The sequence below is a fragment of the Chenopodium quinoa genome, unplaced genomic scaffold, assembly GCF_001683475.1.
Source record: "Chenopodium quinoa cultivar QQ74 unplaced genomic scaffold, ASM168347v1, whole genome shotgun sequence".
Lineage (NCBI taxonomy): Eukaryota > Viridiplantae > Streptophyta > Magnoliopsida > Caryophyllales > Amaranthaceae > Chenopodium > Chenopodium quinoa.
Window position 1 is genome coordinate 4,656,794 of NW_018743327.1, and position 12,545 is coordinate 4,669,338.

A 12,545-nucleotide genomic window follows, 5' to 3' on the forward strand; every position below is an offset into this window, starting at 1 on the left:
CAATTTTTTTTTTTTAAATTACCACCTTCTACTTTCAAAAACATCAAAAGTTACCACCTTCTTGCCCCCCAACTACTACATGATGTCATTTTGAGTTCATTCTTTCCCTTCCCTCCCTATTTCCCTCATATTTCTCATTCTTATTTGGATTATCATCTCCCCTTTCACTTTTTTTGCCCAAACCACCAATAATTGTTCGTCAATTTTGATTTGGAGCAGTAAATTGAAGTGTTTTTGATTGTTTGGGGGAAAAAAAGTGAAAGGGGGGATGAGAATAGAGTTAGGAATGAGAAATGTGAAGGAAATAGGGAGGAAAGGGAAAGAATGAGCCCAAAATGACGTCGTGTGGTAGTTGGAAGACAAGACGGTGGTAACTTTAGATGTTTTTGAAAATAGAAGGTGGTAATTAAAAAAAATAATAGAAGGTGGTAATTGCTAAAATGGACTAAACAGAATATGGTAATTATCAAAATTTCCTTAATTTTAAGGTAGAAGTAAAAGAGATTCAAATCCCACCCCTCAAATATGTTCCGCCAAGATCCGATCCGCCAATGCCTAGTTTACTGTGGACCTTCTCATAATTAATGGAGGTTGCAGATACCAAAACTATTCACTCTCCTATCAATTTAACTCAGTGCTCATGAAATTAAAAACTTACAGTTTGACCACATCCAACAACGTAAACAACATTTAATATTACTACCAGTCAACCACATCTATAATTCATGCAGTTAAAAATTAAAATTTACCTCAACATTAATCATCTAATTCTCTCAAACATTACATTAATATTAATATTACTATATCTATTTACAAAATTGTATTGTACATATTTATCCAAACTTTACATAATGATACATTCAATAACAAAAAAATGAAAGGAAAAGGGGCAAAAAAGTCAATCAAAACAATGCTAAAACAGAAAATAATTTAATAAATTGTAGGATCTAATAATGTAGAAGAACCCAAAGAAGAAAGAGAAGAAGCAGCAGAAGAAAAAGTAGTAGTAGACTTAGAAATTTCATGATGATAATCACCATTTTTAACATCATCATCAATAATTTTGACTTCAGCTAATAAATCAACAAAAGCATTAATAATATACCCATGAATTTCTCTTCCATTAATCTTCAAATACCAACGAAGCAACTCCTCTAATCCTTCCCAATCATCTCTAACTCCTAAACTCTCCACCATCTCCTCCATCGACTTCTTAAAATCCACGTACGGGTCCTCGCTTTCGAGCGACATCGCTACAGACTTCTTATACGACCCCTTTTCGGCCGTTCTGGGACTCGTCTTTTCTTCCATTACAGTATTCTGTAACCTCGGGGAGTCCGACTCCTTGGGGTCAAAAAACAGGCGATGGTCTGCGGCAGTGGCGGACCCAGGAATTTCCGACTGGTGAGTCACAATCGATAATCAAGTATCTAAAAAAAAAAATTTACCGAAATCCATAGCTAACACTGCATTATTATGTGCACTCGTGTGCTTACCCACATGTTTTCTTATTAAATCCGATCGATTCCATGATTTGAAACCATCACTAACAAAAGCATCACCTCCAAATGCATTTTCATCCTTGAATAGATAACAAGGGAAACAATAGGCAGCATCCTTTTCCACACTATACTCAAGCCAAGTCCAAGTATCAAACCACTTAGCACAAAAGCGACGGTTTTTGCCAAAAATAGAAGTTTGAGGAAATATAAAGTCTTTGGGCTGACAAGGCTTTCTTTGAATGTAAATTCTTCTCACTAAATCTCTATCATCTTTATGAAATTGACTCATCTTTCTCCTCTTTCCTGGATCTTGTGGAAGATTAGCAAATTCATGTTCACTTAATCTTTCACCAAAGATTGGGGCATTAGGAGAACATTGGCCTTGTTCATTTTGAGGGGAATTTTGAGTGGAATAATTAGATGGAGATGAATGTTGTTCACTTTCTTGAGGTGGACATATAGTTTGTTCACTCTGTTGAGGTGGAGATATAGTTTGTTCATTTTGTGTGGGATGTGGAAGAGAAGTTGAAGTAGGATTCTTTTTAGCAAAGAAGCTAGTAATGTTTTGCAGTTCATTTGGAGTGCGTTTTCTCTTCATTCTGAAATTTGAATAAATAATCAACTAAAGCAAGCAAAATTCCCCAGAAAAATTATTTACAAAGATCATTTTACCAAACAAACCACAATTCACATAATCACATATTCACATGGTCAAAAAGGTTCAAATTTCATCTAAAACCCAACAACATTATTACATTAAGGTCATTACTCATTAACAAAAGGTTCAAAGTTTACCAAACAAACAAGTGATTGAAGACTTGAAGTGAACAACTAACAAATCAACCAAAGTTTAATAGAATTAACTAATTAGACTTGATTAAATTGAAGATTAGAATTTTAAACTAAAAATTAGAAATCAACTTACTAGCAAAATGAGAATAGGAGATTAGACTTTAGAAGAAGCGACGAAGCGAAGAGCGGTGAGCGCAGAGCACGCTCTCGACTCTCGAGCAGTGGAGCAGGGCAGCAGGCGACTGCCGACTAGGCGAGCAGCAGGCCAGCAGGCAGTATCACAGCTTGAACAATTAACAAATTCACCATTTCACAGCTTGAAATCACAAGCTCACAGGGCAGCAGGCCAGCATCACAGCATCACAGCTTGAACAAGTATGTAAAGTGTCAATTGTCAAACATTTCACAAATTCACCATTCAGAATTTCATTGAACAATTCACAAAATCACAACAATTAGGGATTATTGAAATTGAGTTGATTATTGAACAATTGAGTTGATTATTGAACAATTAGGGATTTAGGGTTCAAAGAATCAAATTTAGTATTACTAATTCATAACTAACAAGTAATATCAATTATCAACAATTAAACAAATTTAGATGAAGACTAAGTTAATTAATTAATTTATGCGAAGAGGAACTGAGGAAGACGAAGAGGAACTAAAGTGTCAAACATTTCACAAATTCACCATTCAGAATTTCATTGAACAATTCACAAAATCACAACAATATATAACAAAATTAACAATTAACAATAATCAGTACTCAGTAGGCGTCTAGGCAGCGTCTAGGGCCACTGGGCGTCTAGCGATTAGCGAAGCAATCAAGCAATTATCAAGACAATCAAGTTATCAAGTTATCAACAATTAAACAAATTTAGATGAAGACTAACTGAGGAAGACGAAGAGGAAGACTAACCTCACCTGAATTTATGCGAAGAGGAAGACGAAGGGTCGAAGGCACGAACTGCGAGTCTGCGAAGAGGAACTGACTAACTGAGGAGTGAGGAAGATGCTTACTTGCGAAGTTGCGAGTTGCGAACTGCGAAGAGGAGGACTGGAGGAGGCGATTATGGAGGTGAATAGGTGATTGATGATGGCGAAGGATTGAAGCCTTGAAGGGAATTAGGGAAGAGGTGAATTGGCTAGGGCATGAAGGATTGAAGGCCATGAACTGAAATACTGAATTCGTGAATTTGGGAAAACTGATTTTTTTTTTTTTTTTTTTTTTTTTTAAAAATTAACTTAAAATTTTTTTTTGGGCCTGGTGAGTCACTTGACCCACCAGGTCTAAGCCCAAGTCCGCCACTGGTCTGCGGAGGACGACTGTTGTGCTCCGCGGACTATCGCCTCTAAATGAGTCTCCCTCTCCGTCTCCCCCATTGAAATATCGTCACACTCGGCCGTAGACAAACTCCCTGCCTCGGATGAGTTTGTAAACCAAGAGTCTGGGGTTTCGATGGTATCCACCTCGTTGTCGAAATACACTGAATTGATGGTTTTGTAGATATGATCATCCTTCAACGTCGTAATTCGGAACGACGACGTCTTAGGTTGTTGTGTGCATATTGGCCTCCAATCTTTTGGTTTGAACAAAGTTGTAGGAAGAAGCTTCATTTTAATGTTGTTTATTGGCTCTTATAAAAAATTTTGTGTGTTTGTTTTGTAAATGAAGAAGAAGCCAATAAAGAGGTTGAGAATGAGCAAGTTATAAAAAGGATGATGAAAATGAATGAGAAGGTGGAGAGGAAATGGAGTGGGTCCCAAATAAAAGAGGTGAGTGAGGTTTTTTTCTCTTGGAAGAATTTAATAAGGGAAGTAAATGCTTCTTTGCTTGTTTGCACCAACTGAAGAGTAATAGTACGCTTTATTGGTCCAATTTAATTATAGAAAATCTACGTCAACTTAATTAATACATAATTAAGTATTACAATAACATTTCAATAATCACTGTATGGCCGAGGTAATTTAGTCAAGGGTTACTCCATCAGTTAGGCTTTACTCAGTCATGGTTATTCAGTTAAGAAATACTCAATTGATCAGGGTGTACTCCGATGATCAAGGATTATTAGGTCAACATTATATATATATATATATATATATATATATATATATATATATATATATATATATATATATATATATATATACCCTCTCCGTTCCCTTTTGATAGTCTTTTATGGATAAATTTAAGTTCCAAAATATTCACCCCATTTGCTTTTTCAAATAACTATTAATATTAGTTTTTTTTTTACCAAAAATCTCTCCAATTTGCAACAATATTTGTGCAAATTTAACTTTTTCATGTAAATTTTGTTTTCCCGTGTAATTTTATTATTTTCTCTCTCTACTTTTTTGCATACCCAATGTCAATTTACCTTTTCACTGTACTTTAACTATTTTTTGTGTTTATAAATTCCCGTAAAAAAAAGCACATAAAGGACTATCAAAAGTGGACGGAGGGAGTATATTTTATTAGAATAAGGTTTCAATAATTACGTTAGGTGATATCTTTGTGTGATATATTCCTTGTTAGCGCTGTGTATGTAGGCATAACCGCATAACATGCATCGTACATGAGATTAAACTATGATTTTTAAGTTTGATAAGGTGCGTTACATGCATGCTTTTGATCTTTGCCTTCAATTTTCTATATATAGCTAATTATTGGAGGTTTTTGTGGCGATAAGAGTTTTATAGTTAATTAGTACATTAATTAATAATGTACTAGTACTGGTACTGGTACTGGTATCCAAAGTTTAATGGGTAAGAATTCATGGCCTCCCCTTTCTTTATCTAACTCGTGAATGGGCTACTCAAATTCTTTCTCATGTTGGTTATATTCAAGAATTTGGATTTAAGGGTCAAGGATTACCTCCTACTGCTGATATGCGTGTTAAAATGGTGATTGATCTCACCCAACCTCTTATTCCTAGCTGTTTTGTTCCTCTAGAAGGTGACCGGATTATCTGGGTTCACTTTCGCTACGAGGGTATTTTCTGTTTTTGCAAAAATTGTGGTTTTGCAGGGCATTCAGAGAAGAAGTGTCGTATTAAGAAAGAAGTAGCAACACAAAGGCTGAAAAGTCGAGTTGCTGCTCTCGAACGACAGGGGATGATCAGGGTCTTGTATGGTCCCCGTGCGAGTTCAATTATTATTCAAACCTCATTCGAGGTCTCCCTAACAGGGAAAGGTACATGAATCCAGAAGATAATATGGTTCGGCCTTAAGAACCGGAGGATATTCCGATGGAAGACCGCAATCTCAATGGTGATGGAGATTCGGACTCAGGGGATTCAAGGGATAACTCTGGTGGTAGTGGGGGCTCTGCTAGCTATTACACGGGTTCTGACAACCTCTCTTCATCTTCTTCTGACCACGGCGGGGGGACTGCTTCCAGGACGGTTATGCCACCAGGGACCCGCATAGGATTAGGCAGGGATCCCTACGCTCAATTCTACCCCTCTGTTCGCTTGAATGACAGGGATTCCCCTCAATTCTCTAATGAGCTCTCTCGCGTGGTACAACCTAACTCTACTCGTTTTTCCTCTGATAAATTATTATCTACTGCTATGAATTTCTCTTCAGGTGAAATTCCTTGTGTGGTGGGCCAACCCTCTAATCTCTCTCTGACTTTGAATCGGAGCTACCTAACACGACCACCACCACTTATTTCTTCGGCAGATTTGGCGAGCAACTCAAACTTATTGTCTTCTAAAACTTCGAATTTCGAAGTTGGGGAACCTTCATCAAGGCCCACTCTCTTTTATCGAAGACGAGGAACGATTGGGAGAGATGCTCTACCCCACCTTTCTATTGCAGCATCACCACCTTACCGTTTTCCTCAACCTTCTCTACAACTTTTAAATTTAATGCCGGCACCACCTACTGTTTCTTTTAATTCTCCTACTGACAATGAAATTACGAATGTTGCCAATTGTTTTATTCAAGCAGGAAAACAATTAGCTCGCTCTCTCCGTCTGTCGGGTTCTCGTGTTCATCTATGGCAGAGGGCTTCGCAACCCCCTTTCCTTCCTTATTCTCCCTCAAGCTTCGGAGGGGGGCTTCCTAACTTGACTCTAACTGAGTTTGACCCTCCAAACTTCCCTGCTTCCCCGGTGGCTGCTATCAATGTTGATGAACTCTTAAATTCTCCGAAACCGATCTCAAAGGAGATTCTTATTATCAGTTTTGACTATGAGAAAAATATCGAAATTGACAATGAAATTCAATCGGAGGGTGGCTATAATATCTGGAGAAGCTTCTCAGACCTTAGATGGGGCGAAAAAAACCGCCTGAAAACCTCAATCGGTGGTCGGACAAAGGGGCTTTTGCTTTATGGAGCACAATTTTTTCTAAGTAGAGGACATTCAGATAAAAAGCTATCTCTGTTGAGGATATGGCTCGGCAATGGGGTCTAAAGGTGGATGCTTATATTATGGATCGAGCAAAAAAAACAAAAATCTCCATTTCCATCTTCTTCTTTGGATTCGACAGGTTTAAGCAATATGAAAAAATTGAGACTTGGGCCTTTTGTTGCTAAAAGGATTAATGCTACAGTAGGAATGGATTGGGAGGCCAACCAACAACTTGTTTGTCCCAATTTGATTTTGCAAGATGAGGTCACTGCATTGGTTCATGTAGGGAATATTTCAAGCATTACCCCTAGCTTGAACCCCACAGTGATCATACACTTAAGTACAGTGGCGTCTAAAGGGAAAGAAGATAGAGAAAGAGAGTCGCCAACAATTTTTAGGAACTTGTAAACCGTTCACAGGGTGAAGGTTACACCCCTTAACGATCCAGGAGATCGTCAACTCCAATAGGTCAGGAACCATGATTGGTAGTTCGGGGATGAAGGTACAAATCCAACCTAAAAGAGATTGAACCTGCCCTAATACTAGGCCTCTACTTTATTCTGATCGTATTCACATGCGCTTTCTGACTAACATGCAATCAATAGGTTTACCCTAAACCTGTTTATCTATGTTGGTTGAATATTAATGCACAAACAAATCTATTATTGGCGATCACTTGAATTATAATCAAATTAACCCTATACAAGATTATTAATTATCTTGTTAAGCATGATTACAAGTACCAATTCTCTTTAAACATGCATAAAAGCGTGATCAAGCAATAACAATATATATGATATATCAAGCAACATAATAATCATCATAATAATAATAATAATCATAAAAATCATAATTATTATAATAATTATAAAAATAATCATGTTAAAGCATAATAGCAAGATCCTAATCATGATACTAACAAGATTAATAATAAACCCTAGCATGTCACTAAACAATAAAAATCAAATATATAGCCCTAACATGATACTAACATGTTATTTGGAAAGAACATAAAAGACATCATACATTTAATCATATTTGATATTAAAGTTACCTTAAACATGGTACTAGGAATTTATTGTTGTCACCCTAAACATCAAATTAAAAAAAAAATCCTAACATGATACTAGGAATCGTAATAACAACCTAGACATGATCTCTATATCATAATATCAATTAAACAATTAAAGCACTTACTTGGATGCCTCGTATCTCTTTCTAATAACAAAATACACACGTTAGTAACTTCAAGGAAAATAATAAACCAAAAATTAAAATAAATAATAATTGAAAGAGAGATTTGGGACCAAACCCTCATAAATATAAAACCTTTCACGTATAGGGTGAAGGAAACTTCGAATAATGCTAGGTGTACCTAGGTCTTGTGAATGCGGAATTTTGTTTGTAAAAAGGTAGGTTTAGAAGAGAGAGAGAAGCTTTAGCTTAGAGAGAAAGAATTAGAAAGTTGATGATTGTAGAACTGGTTGTAGATGAGAATTGATGAATGAAAACAGAGTTTTTAGGAGCCTATTTATAAAGAAAATCAGCTAAAAAGGTAGAAAAACAAATCAAAGGTCTGACGCGCAAAAACGAGGTTAGCGCCAGACGCTGACATTAGTGTCAGGCGCCAAACTTAGCGCCTGGCGCTAATGACTGGCGTTTGGCGCTAATTAAATTTCTGACGCGTTTTCTAAAATCAGATAGAAATTAACCGTACAGGAGGATAAAAATGTTTTTTCCTCAAAAACATTCTTTTATTCTGATTAAAACTCTAAAAAGTCAACAAAAGTCAATTTATCAATGCTAATTGAATTAGGAATGAAAAGAACCTTCTAGAAGAATCTAGAAGGCTAAAACCATTCCTAATTGCATTAGGAATGATAAATCCATATTAGGCCCTCCTCTAGATCATTGGGCCGCATATAAGGTTCAAACCGGGCCCAGTTTAGTAATTTGGCCATAACTTCCTCATTATTCATCGGAATTGGGCGTATAAAATATCGTTGGAAAGCTCTTTTCAAGCCCTATCCAACTACACCATTAATGGACCCTTGCGATGGACCAACCAAACTGGATTGGATGTTTTCTTAAAGTAGATTTTAAAAAATAGAGAGAAAAGAAGAGAAATTAAAAATATCCGCAACACTAGACCTTCCACACTTTTATTTCATTCGATTATGGTTCGACGTGAAAGGCACTCATCACTGGGTTTGGTTTTGGGGAGACACAAATGGGTGTCTACAGTTCAACACCCGATGGATTTATGAAGTGTAATTATCGAAATTGTAGGGGTCTCAACACTAGAAGAATAAATGTAATGGGAAGCCACAAATGGCAAGCGGTTTTGCAATTCCGCTTGAAATGTTGTAAATGGCAAGCGGTTTAGGGTGAACCGCTTGCCAAATTGTAAATGGCAAGCGGTTTGGAACATAAACCGCTTGCCATTTCTTTAAAAAACCCTAAAATCTCACGCTCTCTCTCCTCCTCCTCTATATTTCTCACGCTCTCTCTCCTCGTCCCTTCCATTTTCACGCCCTCACTCTCTCCAGCTCTCCTCCATCTCCTTCTCTTTCTTCTCTCATCTCCGTTCTCCATCTCCATGAGTTATAATTTCATTGCTTCTCAGTCCAGTGGTGGTGCGACCATCGAAAAATTCGACCCACGAACATATTTTCGAGCAAATTCGAGCATAGACCATCCTTTTCGATCAAATTCGAGTTTAGACCATAATTTTTGAGTTTTTTAGGTCAAATTCGACCATAAAACTATAGATCTAGAGTTTTCTTGGTTGAATTTGACCCTTAAAACCCAAATTTCAAGCCAATTTCGAGGTTATGGTGGAATTCATGGTAATTTTTATTTTTTTAAGTTTTTTTTTTTAATTTTTATGGTGATGTGTGGTTGAAATGATTTGTTTCAGGCTGATCTGGTGTTGGTGGGGGTTTTGGTGGGGGTCGTGGTGGGCGAAGTACGTTGGGATTTGGTGTTGGTGGGGGTTTTGGTGGGGGTCTTTGTGGGTGAATGGGCTGGGATCTGATGGATGGTGGGGGTCGTTTTACGTGAAAATGGCTGGGATTTGGTGGATGGTGGTGGTGCGCGTGCGTGGACGGTGGTGGTGCATGTGGACGGTGGTGGTGGTGGAGCAAGTGAACAAGAGCTGTTGTTGTTGGATTTTTTTTTTTTTTTTTTTTTTAAATCAAGCTATCGTATTATTTTTATTACTTGTATTAATTTTTTTTATGAAATGAAATACTTACAAGTTACAACAATCAATTAATTTATCTAAATATTATTGGTTTTACATATAGTTTGTTCGTGTATCAATTTTAGTGGAAAACACCAAAAAATTTTTTTTTTTTTTTATTTTTTATAGCCATAATGGGCAGCGGTTTGGCGCCAAAACCGGTGCCCATTCACTACAAATGGCAAGCGGTTCTGAACCGCTTGCCATGTAAAAGGCTAATGGCAAGCCCCCTAAAAGCATGCGGTTAAGAACCGCTTCCCATTAGGGGGTTTGAACCGCTTTCCATTACATATTTTCTACTAGTGCAATGACCCACACGCCCCTACACATCCCTATCTTGTGTGGCTTATTACCTCAAAAAAGCATATGTTTTTATTTTTATCGGAAACTAAAGTAGATGTTAATGTGGCTAGGCCTTTACTCAATTTATTTTGCCCTAATACCTCTTTTGGAGTTGATGCTTTAGGTACTAGGAGAGGTCTAATGGTTTTTGTTTGTTCTAGTTCCACGAGTGACTTGTATTTTCTCCTCTACAAATGTCATCCTTTGTAAAATTGTTGATACTAATGGTGAAATTAAGTATGTAGCTTTTGTTTACAGTGCTTCGTCTCTTGAAGATAGGGTTTTAGTTTGGCTTGAACTTTCCTTTATTATCCAAAATTACCCAAAATGTCTTTTACTTGGTGATTTTAATTAACTAGAATTTTTAGAAGATAAGTTGGGGGGAAACACTACGATAAGAGGGGTGGATGATTTTATTGATTGGAGATTTTATAATGAGGTCATTGATGTCCCTTTTTCGGGTCCAAGATTACTTGGACTAATAATAGACTTCAGTCGGATTTGATTTTGGAAAGATTGGATAAGGGTTATGTCACCCTGGATTGGTTTGAGGAATTTCCTAATGGACGTATTATCCATGAACCTATTTAAGTTTCTGATCATACGACTATTCTCTATGATTCGGATCTAAATGTTATCCTATTTACTCGGCTGTATCAACTTGAACTTTGGTGTTTGGGCTTTCCGGAAGTCAAACACATTATTCATACGGAATGAAAGCTAAATAATGTTCGTGGCTCTCTTCCTTTTTGCTTAGTTCGAAAACTCCGAAAGATTCAAAACTTGCTTCAAAAATGGTGTCTTAACCACAAGAAATTATGGGGCATCAATTGGAGGGAGATTTCAAATGAATTAGATGTTCTTGGGAAGAATATGTCTTCCATCTATGATGCTAACACTTATCTTGATCGTGTGAAAACCTTCATTCCAAAATGCAAAATGGAATTTCAATATAGGTGACAGAGGGTCAAATGTGATTGGTTTTAAATAAGGAGATGTTCCGTCTAAGCGCCTTTTTAATAAGGTGAAATCAAGAAAGGCAAGAAATGAGATTATCCCTCTTCGTACGGATAATGACTCGTGGGTAGAAGGACATACACAAGTTTCCAATCTCATTGTGAATTCCTCAAAAGATGTTTTTAATCCTACTATTGATTATGCTCAGGCAGACCACATTGATTTGCTTCTTCGACAACTACATTTTCCGGCTCTTTCTCCTTCACAATGTGAAGCTTTGTGTCTACCTTTTGAGGATGATGAAATCCGGGCAACCATTTTTTACTTAAAAGGCTCTAAATCTTAAGGCCCTGATGGTCGTATTTTTGAATTCTTTCACTCGAACTAGGAAACGGTGGGATATATAGTGACTAAGAGCATTCAACATTTTTTTGCTACGGTATTTCTCTTACAAGAGTTGAACTCAACTCTTTTAGTCATGATTCCTAAACTGGATACTCCGAAATTGGCCTCTCAATTTTGGCCGATAAGTCTTTGCAACACCATTTATAAGTGCATAGCCAAATGCCTTGTATCACGGCTAAAGCCGATCCTCCCTCTCCTGATCTCGGACTTTCAACATGCCTTCATACCGGGAAGACACATGGAAGACAACACCTTCATGTCTCAGGAACTATTACACTTCATCAACTCTAGAATTCGTATTTCTCATTTTGCGGCCTTGAAAGTTGATATGTCAAAGGCTTACGACAGGGTTAATTGGCTTTTCTTACTTAAAGTTCTCCAAGCTTATGGTTTTCCTCCAGTCTGGATCCAATTGATCTCTCAGTGCATCTCATTACCTTTAAAGATCTTATTAATGGGAGGACTTTGGAACCCTTCACCCTTACCTGTGGACTCTGACAAGGTGACCCTCTATCACCTTACTTATTTTTATTTTGCGTGGATGTCTTATGTCAAATGTTATTGCTTGCCGAAGACATTAATTGTCTAAGTGGAATTAAAATCTCTAGACGTGCCCCCTCAATCTCCCACCTCTTTTTCGAGGATGATGCTATGTTCTTTTTTAAATGTTCTCAAGAGTCTTGAGACACAATAGCAGATATCCTTTCTAGATTTGGAAAGGCGTCTGGTCAACAGATTAATTTTGCAAAATCATTCATTAAGTTCAGCACCTCTGTGTCCCCGGAGCTTGCAGGATTGTATAAATCTATTTTACGTGTACCTATTATTAGTAACATGGGGAAGCATTTGGGGGTTCCCATAGACATTACTGGAAGAAAAGGCCCCTTCTTTTTGGAACTTGTTGAACAAGTTAAAAAGAAAATAATTTCTTGAGCACACTGCAAG

General features: G+C 37.2%; 2 protein-coding genes across 3 annotated transcripts; both read right to left on the minus strand.

The window, feature by feature from the left end:
- Positions 1-269: 269 nt before the first annotated feature.
- Positions 270-4,336, minus strand: LOC110737426 (transcription repressor OFP13-like). Its single transcript, XM_021917789.1, has 2 exons — positions 3,614-4,336; positions 270-1,376 (listed from the first exon to the last, which is right to left on the minus strand). Exons 1-2 carry the CDS (start codon positions 3,909-3,911, stop codon positions 931-933), a joined length of 744 nt encoding a protein of 247 aa, XP_021773481.1. The 5' UTR covers positions 3,912-4,336; the 3' UTR covers positions 270-930.
- LOC110737428 lies at positions 1,390-3,565 on the minus strand. 2 transcript variants are annotated; one of them, XM_021917791.1, is made up of 2 exons: positions 3,214-3,565; positions 1,390-2,660 (listed from the first exon to the last, which is right to left on the minus strand). In XM_021917791.1, the coding sequence occupies exon 2, from the start codon at positions 2,098-2,100 to the stop codon at positions 1,423-1,425; it is 678 nt and encodes a 225-aa protein (XP_021773483.1). In that variant the 5' UTR covers positions 2,101-2,660; positions 3,214-3,565; the 3' UTR covers positions 1,390-1,422. The 2 variants fall into 2 exon arrangements, with proteins under 2 accessions (XP_021773483.1, XP_021773482.1); XM_021917790.1 differs by having other exon boundaries at positions 3,219-3,562.
- Positions 4,337-12,545: the final 8,209 nt, after the last annotated feature.

Bases quoted from the DNA above. Each gene is read 5' to 3' on its own strand.
- LOC110737428 (XM_021917791.1), bottom strand. From the start codon at position 2,100: ATGAAGAGAAAACGCACTCCAAATGAACTGCAAAACATTACTAGCTTC.
- LOC110737426 (XM_021917789.1), bottom strand. From the start codon at position 3,911: ATGAAGCTTCTTCCTACAACTTTGTTCAAACCAAAAGATTGGAGGCCA. The intron at 1,377-3,613 runs CCGCAGACCAGT...GGTCCGCCACTG, and splicing joins CGGAGCACAACAGTCGTCCT to CCGCAGACCATCGCCTGTTT.